General features: G+C 42.0%; 1 protein-coding gene across 1 annotated transcript; it reads left to right on the top strand.

Annotated features, from left to right (window-relative positions):
* Positions 1-793: 793 nt before the first annotated feature.
* Positions 794-8,512, top strand: LOC119735574 (mitochondrial import receptor subunit TOM40 homolog). The gene is made up of 6 exons (XM_038209335.1): positions 794-1,278; positions 3,232-3,392; positions 4,849-4,950; positions 5,932-6,160; positions 7,068-7,244; positions 8,211-8,512. The coding sequence occupies exons 1-6, from the start codon at positions 1,092-1,094 to the stop codon at positions 8,348-8,350; spliced, it is 996 nt and encodes a 331-aa protein (XP_038065263.1). The 5' UTR covers positions 794-1,091; the 3' UTR covers positions 8,351-8,512.
* Positions 8,513-11,411: the final 2,899 nt, after the last annotated feature.

The following is an 11,411-nucleotide window of genomic DNA, read 5'->3' as shown; positions in this document are numbered from 1 at the left end:
GTCGCCCCATGTCACTTCGCCCCTAACCACTTCGCCCCATCCCCACTTCGCCCCATCCCCACATCGCCCCATCCCCGCTTCGCCCCATCCCCACATCGCCCCATCCCCGCTTCGCCCCATCCCCACTTCGCCCCATCCCCACTTCGCCCCATGTACAATGTAGATTGGTTCCTCCAAGAGTGAAATTAGGATGTCAAAGGTATTGTCGTTCTCAGATAAGTGGGAGACGGGTTGGTATAGCCGGGTCTTTTAGGCCAAAACAAAAATATTCGGTGTCTGGTCAGACCAAAGTTCCGGAATTGACGCGGCCACGCGGCTTTTTTTTGGGGGGGGGGCTTTTTTTTCTTCTTCGAGCTTGGATTGTATTACAGACAAGGTGGGGTACTATTTTGCTTTTTTGGTGGCCTCATGTACATTGGTGTCCTCCATAATTTGCCTTGTTCATTTGGTGGGCTAATTCTTTCCGTTGGTTAGCAATTAGTGTATCTGTTGGAATTGTTTTTAAGCCAATAAAATAGATGAGATTTTTAAAAAACTTTTTACATGTAACGGCTGGTGCGAAGTGGGGATGGGGCGAATTGGGGATGGGGCGAAGTGGGGATGGGGCGAAGTGGGAATGGGGCGAAGTGGGAATGGGGCGATGTGGGGATGGGGCGAAGTGGGGATGGGGCGAAGTGGTTAGGGGCGAAGTGACATGGGGCGACGTGGAAATGGGGCGAAGTGTCCGACATTCGCTACGCTACATGCATATGCCGAGCTCAAGCGGACTGCACGTCACATGGACTTTACGATTGTGACCTTTCAACATGACCTACATCTTGCAACGGACCAATCACGACTCCTGTAAAATAGATCACGTATGATCGTGATGAGTGTTGTCCAATCAAGTCGGTCGTTTCTTACAACCCACAATGGCGCAGAAAAAGTCTAGTCCCCGAATCAGACTTCACGTGTTGTATGTTAAAGCAACGGCATTTCACAAAATAGTCTGAAGAACAGACTAGCAGCGTGGTATACACGACAGATTGCTCCTCACCGGCATTTGCTTTCCAGATATTTTTACTGGCAAAATCGCACACAAGAATTGACAAATGGGGAATGTCTTAGCCGCCGAAGCATCGCCGACGATGCCCAGTCCTCCGATCCCCGGCATGCCACCGGCTCCTCCTGCCACAGCGGCCGGACTGGTTCCGGGGAGTCCGCCGGCGACAACGAACGGCGCCGCGGGTGGAATACAGAATCCGGGAAGTTTCGAAGATTTATTCAAGAAGGTCAAAGGTGAATTGTCAGTCTATTATTTGGGAAGAGTTGCTTAAAACTTTAAAAGTGTTCAGTTTGTAGTTGAATTATGAGTTAAATACCAGATGATCATGATGATCATTATTCAACTTGTTCCTCCAATTTAGTCATGTTAGTTTTTAAGCACTGCATGATGCTGCGAAGAGGGCCCTCACCGTTGATTGGTTTTGTTAAATAAATCATGGAGATAATTAAGGAGTTCAAAGTGCCTACTGGTGCGAATCGGAGTAATTGCAGAATACCCCGCCACTCGGAAATGCACCCCTAAAATCTCTGGCTACGCGGTTGGAATCACTACTGGCATGACTGGAAAAGAAACAATTCAACTTCCATGCCAGCTACGCCATATACGCGGAGACTGAGTGGGGGCCCATTATTTGAGAACGAAGCAACACAAAATGAATGGGAGTTGCTGAAAAAATTCTAAGTCCAAACCAACTACCCTGTTGGCGGCTACGCGGATACGGAGTGAGAGTGCAGTGGAGCATGACGCATAGTACATACAAAGTAGCGCTGAGAAGGTTTATTGAGGTCAATCGACCGTGACCTCGTAGCCGGCTACGAGGTGGATAGATTGAGTGGCGGGGTATTCTGCAATTGTGCCTGCGAATCATAGACATTACCATGATGACACTGACAGTAACAAAAGTCAAAGAACCTGCCCACAATCGTGACAGTCTGCTCATGCGGTTACAGCTAACTAGCCCGACTGCATCTGGCTGTACAGTAGGGCTACTATCGCAAGCTCTGTAGTGTAGTACAGCCAGACAGCCAATTCTCCCCTAAATGCTAAACTCTGATGTAGCGATTTTGCTACTGATTTTGATCGTGATTATCTTCTCATCCAGGACAAAAATTTCCAAATTTGAGGTTCCTAGTCGTAGAGTAACTCATACCTTTTCGAAAAAAACATTCTTTTATCCAAAATCGTCATCCATCTGGCCAAAAGACGACTTTCAGTCATCATCTCCCACGAATATCGTCCCGAAATGTTTCTCCATGCGATTTCAAAATGGTGGTCGCGTTGTAATGTATGCATTTAATATGTGGGCGCGCTTGATCAAGATTATGAATTTGCACTGTTCAGTTCATGACCTCATGTTTGTAAGGCCAGCTGCCCCGCGCGCCTGACAAACGTCATGAACTGAGTGCATATTCATAATCTTGCCCAAGTGCGCCCGCATAATGCATACATTACAACGCGACCGCCATTTTGAAATAGCATGGAGGAACATTTTCGGGACGATATTCGTGGGAGATGATGACTGAAAGTCGTCTTTTGGCCAGATGGATGAAGATTTTTAGATAAAAGAACATTTTTTGGAAATGGTATGAGTTGCTCTACGACTAGGAACCTTAACTTTGAAAATGTCTGTCCTGGATGAGAAGATAATCTTGATGAAAATCGGTAGCAAAATCGCTACATCAGAGTTTAGCGTTTATGGGAGCATTGGCTGTCTGGCCGTACTACAGAGCTTGCGATAGCACACCCCCCCTCCCCACTCCTACCTTGGCCCCTTCCTTGGTCCCTCCCTTGGCCCCTCCCCTGGCCCCTCCCCCACTAAGTACATGTAATTACCTACACCAACAACCATTTGCAAAGAATATTGCACATACGTTTGATAGCCGCATAACTTGAAAGAATGACACAATCAAGTTTATACATTTTCCTTGAAACTGAAAGGACAGTTCTTTTTACCCTGAATATCACTGTCAGATAGGCCTTTACATATGTGTATGTTGCTTGTGAGGTTGCCATGGTTGTGTGGTAAAATGTGACCAAAACCCATGATGGATTTTATGTTTGAATTAGGGGAAGGGTGGGTGACGATATCTTAGTCACTGTTTGTCTTCAGCAGTGACATTTATGAATTGACAATTGTTAAACCTAATTTCTATCGCTTGTTTTATTCAAATTCTTTTCGTATCCAGAGATTATGCCCCAGCCCATTGAGGGCTGCAAGCTGGTCGTAAACAAGGGACTAAGCAACCACTTCCAGGTCAGCCACACGTTGTCGCTCGGTGCGTTCAGTCCCTCCTCGTATCACTTCGGAACGACGTACGTCGGCACAAAGCAAATCAGCCCCACAGAGGTAATAATAGAGGTTTGATCAAGTATGACCCCCTCCCCCCACAAAAAATCTAAATCCAAATCAAAGTAGATTTTGTAAAGATAGGCTTGGTACACACATTGCATAATGGAATCAGCATATGTTCATCATGTAGGAACAAAGTCAACAGTTTAACTAACTCCCTAGGCCTTTTTGCTAGGATGTGTATGTAGCTTCAATCCTGCAAAAATCCTCCAATTGGCTTCATCGAATAATAGCATATATACCAGTACATGTAACCTCAATCCTGCAAATTCCTCCATTATTTCTTGAATATGGTCCGTAGAGGGGTGACCGCTGGTGACTGTCAATATGTTTGAGGCTTGGCCAGTGACATCCTGGAGCAGAACGGAGGATTTCAAGCATAATCCAGGCCTATATTTATGCATGGCTGAGCAAAAATAACACAAGGTCCGGCCCAAGATGTTAACAAAGTGCATCCTACGAAATCAGTAACACACTTTTGCCATGTAACCTCAATCCTCCGAATTCCTCCACTTTGGCAAAGAGGATTTTGAAGGATTCAGGGCGGTTAGGGTCAATTAATCCAGCAGTATCTACATAGCATAAAGCTGTCAAAACAAGTGATATCATGAAAATCAGAACATGTTCTCATACTGCATAGGCCCCCCCCCCTACATGTATGGAAACTAAAGTGAAAACATTCTTCAAGATTCTTTTCGTAGGGTCTTGTCACAAATCTAAGTCCTCACAAGTCAATTTCAAATCACCTTTTTTGATGTCAAGTCAGAACATTTTCCAGTGAGTTTTGACAAAGGCAATCACTTGGCTCATTCCGTGTTTACTTGAAGCCGACTTGTGATTGACTTGTGATGGACATGGGATTGACTTTTGACGGACATGTGATTGACTTGTGATGGACATGTGACAGTGATTGACTTGTGATGGACATGTGATTGACTTGTGATGGACATGTGATTGACTTGTGACCAACATGTGATTGACCTGTGATTGACTTGTGATGGACTTGTGACGGACATGTGATTGACTTGTGATGGACATGAGATTGACTTGTGATGGACATGTGATTGACATTTGATCGACTTGTGACCAACATGTGATGGACATGTGATTGACTTGTGAGTGACTTGTGACCAACATGTGATGGACATGTGATTGACTTGTGAGTGACTTGTGACCAACACGTGATGGACATGTGATTGACTTCTCCTCTGACTTGCGCTGGACTTGACTGCAACTCTTGGTAATACTTGTATAAGATAATTCCTTATAAATCAGTGTTTTGCCTTTGAACTTGATGCAAGGCCTAGGACGGGAACATTGCTTGATCCCACAGGGAAAATGCAGTGTTCCCAAACAGCATTAAAAAAGGACATGTGTTTTGAATTTTGACACACTGTCTAGTACTGGAATGCTATTTTGAGGTTGACTGACATTTGAATGTCATATTTTGCAGGCTTTCCCTGTCATGCTAGGAGACATCGACACCAGTGGCAGCCTCAACGCGCAAATCATCCACCAGCTAGCCAATCGGTTACGAGGGAAACTGGTTGTACAGGTAAACAATTGGCTGTGGATTGCACTTGATGGTGACTTTCTGTCACTTTCTGAGAACATTTTACATTTTTGTTTACACTGCTGATCTACTTTGCATTTAAAAATGTGACCTCTGACCAGGTTTTAACGTTATAAACTGGAAAAGAATTGGTGCACTTTGATGCATTCAGCTACCAACACCAGTGCACTAATGGCCAGCTCTGAAACAATGAGAGCTAAGTCCCATTGAACAATGCCGCAGTTGTATCCTGCTGCTTGCAGTGACCATGGACTCTGAGGCAGTGTGGCCTTGAGACTTTTCCCCTGATGGATCTTGCTGCATGTGGCAAGCTTGTCACTTAGTCAAGTGTTGCATGTTGCTACGTTTGGCAGGGTTCTAGCAAACATACCCTGGAGGGTTAGGGTTAAAGGGGCACTGGGTCCTGAAATCCCCGAAAAATGTTGTTTTGGATTGCTTACTTAGCCTTTTTCCAACATCTGGTTGAAAGGAAACCAACCTAATGTCTTACCGTTCCTGAGAAAAAAAGGAAAAATCCCCAGTTGCTTGCATCAGACACGACAGAGTACGAATACGTTTTTTGTGTTGTTCTCAGTGTACAATATACACGTTGTGTGTCTCGTGAACAGGGGTGACCAATCACCAACGCGAAAATTTTGGTTTCTTCAACGTCCGCAAAAGGCAAACACTTTACAAATGAAATCAAAACTACATGTAGCATCCAAACAGCTCGAATTTATGGGGTCGCAAAAAGTGGATCCCGAAATTCGTTCTCACACGCATAATACAGGAATAACACAAAAATGCCCAGTTGTGTGGATGTTTATATCCTACTTTTAAATGTTCTTTCCGATTAACATCATCTCGTTCAAAGTGCATTTCATAGCCCAATTGGGCTGTTCCAGGACCCAGTGTCCCTTTAATGCTTTGATCCGATTGGACTGTGAATTTAATCATATTAACTCTTGCAATTGTACTTGACAGACACAGCAAACCAAGTGGGCCGTCTACCAGGGAGAGCTTGAATACAAAGGGCCTACGTACACCGGTACCCTGACAGCAGCTAACATCAACCCACTGGATAACTCGGGCATCATTGTGGGTCACTATCTACAGAGTCTGACCGAGAGACTGGCGCTGGGCGCTGAGGTCTTGTTTCATTATGGGCAGGGGCAACGGGCGGCCGTTCTTTCACTAGCGGGCAAATATTCAAGTAGGTCAAATAACCTGTTGCAATACATATGTGGAGTGTCATGGCCTAGCAGTTAAGAGCCCCGGACTCATGCTCTGGTGTTTCACAGAGGCAACAGTGGCGTGGGGTCGAGCGCGGGTTTGGATACTTGTGCCCTTAAGCAAGACACTTAACTATTATTGCTTTGTCCTTCCGATGGGACGTAAAGCCATAGGTCCCGTGTGTTGTGTAATGCAATGCACGTAAAAGAACTCAGTAACACTTACCGCTAAGAGGAGGGATTTGCCCCGGTATTTCTGGCCTCCTATTAAAACTCCCACGCGGAGTTTTAAGGAGAAGAACCAACCAATAACTATACCGTTTTGCAAACTAGTGTTGACTTAGGGTAGCAAATTGTTTTTATTACACATAATATGTACAGCAGTATAAAAATTGTGTACAGCCAGAACTTCAAATTCCCTTGCATCAATACATTGTGAATTTGGGCGATTCACAGTGCAGTGCGCCACCAAGAGTTTTCCATTGAGAGTTCATTTTTCCCAGTGCATTGTGGGAGATGGTCGACAAATTCGCAGCGCGGGACATTTGAAATTGTTCGTTTTTCCGGTTAGTATAGTTTCGTAAGCGTATGATTCGAGTATCTGTTTGCCCTTTTCTTTTCTTTTTATCAATATGGTGTTTTTTGTATGGTGGCAGAACGCTATGCCCCATTCTATAACAAATAAGCTCAAGTGTCTACTGACACTCATTCGAATTGGCCATATTTTGTCGACCGTAAACTTGAAAAATGGACTCTCCATGGCATACTCTTGGTGGCGCACTGCATTGTGAATCGCCCGAATTGAAGAAAATTAAATCTAGTCTCACCTCTAATGTCTAAATCCAGTGTCCCAATCTCTATGCTTCGTATTTGTTGTCATTTTAACAGCGGATAACTGGATAGCCTCAGGTACTGTGGGCATGACAGCGTGCCACGCAGCGTACTACCACAAAGGCAAGGATGTCCAGTACGGGGTAGAATTCGAGAGCAACTTCCGAGCTCAAGAGAGCGCAGTAGTGTTTGGTTATCAAGTTGATATCAACCAAGCTAACGTCACAGTCAAAGGTAAATACTATACAAATATTGAGTGGCTCAGAGTGAAATGGGAGGAATATTATCGCAAGGTAAAATCTGGACTTCCAGATTTTACCGAGCATTAATATTCCTCCCATTTCACAATTTAAAGCCACTGAATATTTGTTTTATATCACTGACATATAGATCCTTGTCATTTGTTATCCTCAGCATATGTTCATCATGTAGGAACAAAGTCAACAGTTTAACTAACTCCCTAGGCCTTTTTGCTAGGATGTGTATGTAGCTTCAATCCTGCAAAAATCCTCCAATTGGCTTCATCGAATAATAGCATATATACCAGTACATGTAACCTCAAAATACTGTTATTTCAAAACAAAATTGGTGGAAAATGTGTTTCTCTCTTCCAAACCACCCCTTCGCAAAAATGTTTGAACCCAACTCTGTAGCGCTGACTCTTTGGAACATTACGCTGAATGTGCACACCAACATGCATTTGCACACAATTACAGCGCCATGGAACAAGCATCGATCCCAACTGTTCATAGTATTTCTCATTCCCCATATGGGCAAATGGGACTTTTGAGCCTTGGCGTGAATGGGAGTAATAACGAATGTTACATGATGTGAGTTTCACTAATCCGAATATTCGATCATCAACTGATTATTGGAAAAGCTTTTTCCAGTTGGAAAATTCGTAAACAAAACATTTACGCACATACTCACACAACTATTGGAGAACAGGCGTTTCAACTATTCATACATATTCAAATAGGGACGTTGCCTTCTGACTGGGCATCCAAGTTTTGTGCTCATGAATTATTCATTTCTGTCGGGCATGATGTCTTGACAGACAAGTTTCTGTACATGTACGTGTACATGTATGTAATTGGACAACCGTTTGACATACTTATGAATTTATAAATTATTAATTTATAGTGACTGTAGATTGGACATCAAGAGTCAGTGCTCATGAATTATTCATGTTTCTTGCAGGCATGCTGGACTCCAATTGGACAGTCGCTGCCGTCATGGAGAAGAGACTACAGCCCCTGCCATTCACGTTCCTCCTCAGTGCCGTCCTCAACCACTGGAAGAGCCAATACCGCTTTGGCTTCGGCCTCATGATAGGTTGAGGTCAAAGGTCGTTGCTAGGTAGCCATCTTTTTTTTGTATAGACACAAAGTTTAATACAGAAATGGAAATGGGAAAAACCAATAGCTGGCTGGCAGACATATTGTACAGGATGTTCCCAAAAGGTTGTAAAAAGATAAATGTTTTATCATGGTGTGTCTTTAGATAACTTTGTCAATGACTTGAGTGTTATATCCAGTGTTGTAGTACTTGTACTCGAGTACTCGTACTCAAAATGACGGTACTCGTACTCGGGCAGCAAAGTACTCGTACTCGACATGTCAAAATTGTACTCGATCATCAAGGTACTCGTACATGTACTCGAATAGCAGTACTCGAGGAAAAAATGGTATATGTGACCCGCTCTGCAAAAATTAGTCTGATGTCGCATAGCTTGAATTCCAGCTTTTACCACTTTTAAATGGAAACAGTGAAAATTTGCTTAAAATTTGGATTTTTTGTTTTTGTTTTATTTTGGTTGTTTGATAGTTTTAGTTCAGATATCTTACACAGAAATTTAAATATTGTAAGAAAAAGACTAACAAATTTATGATTTTTGGTGCTTTTCTTGGTTAGTTACAGTGTATTTGTAATTTTTAAACCCTTTTTTCTTCATTGAGACATTTCTTGCTTTGCAAAAACTTGACAGAATTTAAAAAGGCACAACAGCGCAACCAAACGTCCTAGAGAGGCCCATGATATACCAAATGAAAGCTTATTTCATTCCCAGTTTATTAATGTAGTTAACTCAAAATTTCAGTTTTGCCACAACAGACTCATTTTTGTGGAGCGGGTCACATATAGCTTCACTTACCATGGCCTTATTTTATCGATACTTTCACTTTGAATTGATTGATTGGCTTGTGGGGAAATCAAAAATTCCTGATTTTCCTCTGTGCACCTCCGGACAAACACATTGAACAGCTGAACGTGAGTGGGTCTGTATATCAGTCTGACTGGGCCTGGGCCAATTATGCACAATGAACCATTTACCATATGGCCGTATTCGGAAATGCGAGTACTCATACTCGTACTCAGACTCGGAAGTACAGGTACTCGTACTCGGAGACCTGTTCTTGTACTCGGAGGTACAAGTACTCATACTCGTACTCGGCAACCCAAGTACTCGGCAGTACTCGGTACTCAGAAAATAGTACTCGACTACAACACTGGTTATATTTTATGAAAATTATTTCATTTGATTTAGCTTACTGGCTGTAAAACAAAGCATTGATTCGACTCTGGTGCTTGTTGGGCTTTTCAAAGTGTGGCAGCTGATGTTAGCTACCTGGCATGCAACCAAGAATTTAGAAGAAAACCGAATTTAGAAAAAAACCCACACAACACTTAGTGCAATGTTTGTCAATTTGTAATGGCATTCATGAGAAGTAAGAAACGTGGAAATCAGCAGATCAGAGAAAACTGTCATGCCTGTAACTACATAGAGCTGTATTATGGGATACTGTGTACTGTTTTCTACCTCAAAATGCCGCACAATGCAGTGTAGGGTACAAAGTACTTTCTTGTTTACATCCACTCTTGTTCTACTTGTAATCGTAAAGTGGTTTTAAAATTGTATTGTAGTTCATGGATTGTCAAAAAAGACAAAAGTAGGTGTGAGTTCACTAATTAGCAGAAAAGAAGAAGATATTTCCAAAAAGATTACCAGAGATGAAAAGTGCTTTGCTTTATAAATGGTAAACCTAAATCAAACCAGATTTCCACACTAGACAACATAGAAATGGCCAGTTTCATGAGAAGTAATAAGCAATGCAAATAACTTGGCAGTTTCCCGACTATTGGAGGCGCTGTTCAAAGCAAACAATATTGGACACCATCAGACAATAGGTGGCACTCTTCGTTGCAACAAGTTGTTGCAAGTGTTGATAATTTTGGTGTGGCTAAGCAATTTTGTAGTTTCCTATTTCTGTTTCTGTGTTTTTGTTTATTTTTTCCAATTTGGTATGCAAATATTTGGGATTTCATTTAATTGTCATGGTTACTTTTTACAGCATATTTTATACACTTTATTCATTGTTTGGGATACAATCATGTGCAGAAACAACACCTTACATTTTACGTTTGGATATTTTTTTTGTAATTCACCAATGATTCTTTAAGTGTATGCGCTTGCTTTAAAAAAGTTCTTGAACACTACCGTTTTATTTATTGAGCAATTTGAGCAAGTAATGTTAATATGCAGATTAATTACTCCACAGCATTTTTTTTTTCTGTCAGTCAAAGCAACTTGGACCCAACTTCGAAATGGCCCATTTCAGAATGGAGGGGGGAACATTCTGAGTTGGGAGATGCTCCTTTTACCTTATACATTTGTACACTTTGTATTTTTTTTTATCAGTCATAGCAACCTGGGCCCAACTTGTAAAATGACCCATTCCAGAATTAATGGAGGGGAACTTTCCGAGTTGGGAGATGCTCCTTTTCCCCCATACACTTTGCGATTTTATGTAGGCCATAGTAGCACTTTTAGGAACATCCTGTATTTTATGTACCAGCAATAAGTACTTTTACTTGGCTACAGACATAGCCCGGAAAATCCATCACCTAAGTTGGTGGGAAATTTGGGGAACATTTGAATTTCAAATAATTGTAAATTGATTTGTGTATAAATAATAAATAAATCAGTTTGCTAACCACATTAAAATGTCTCCCATTGCAGTTCTTATAAATATTATGACATTAACATTTAAAATGTCCTCCGTAATTTAAAATTAGGAACACACAATGAATTATGACCAATCAATGAAAAAAAGTGTCGAAATTTAAACATCATCATTATTACGATACTCTTTCATTCGTAGTAGTCCGAGTATCACCCGTTGGCGTAACTTTTATTCCTAGGAGGGTTAGGGGCAATGTCATGAATAATTCATGCTTATCCATGAGAACGGACAATGACTTCAACAGCATTGTTGTTAGTTACTCAACTAGTTACAATACATTAAAGCATTTTAAAGAACGGTTGTCGTCGAGCTACCACACAGTAGCCTAGTGGATAGCGAGATGAGCTATGGATACAAAGATCCCTGGTTCGAATCCACG

This window comes from Patiria miniata, unplaced genomic scaffold (genome assembly GCF_015706575.1).
Source record: "Patiria miniata isolate m_02_andy unplaced genomic scaffold, ASM1570657v1 HiC_scaffold_29, whole genome shotgun sequence".
In the NCBI taxonomy this organism is placed as follows: Eukaryota; Metazoa; Echinodermata; class Asteroidea; order Valvatida; family Asterinidae; genus Patiria; species Patiria miniata.
The sequence above is the reverse complement of the archived record's forward strand: the minus strand, read 5'-3'. Positions and strand labels throughout refer to the sequence as shown.

Coding starts and splice junctions, on each gene's coding strand:
- LOC119735574 (XM_038209335.1), top strand. CDS start 1,092: ATGGGGAATGTCTTAGCCGCCGAAGCATCGCCGACGATGCCCAGTCCT. Junction 1,279..3,231: donor TTTATTCAAGAAGGTCAAAG/GTGAATTGTCAG, acceptor TTTCGTATCCAG/AGATTATGCCCCAGCCCATT. Junction 4,951..5,931: donor GAGGGAAACTGGTTGTACAG/GTAAACAATTGG, acceptor TGTACTTGACAG/ACACAGCAAACCAAGTGGGC.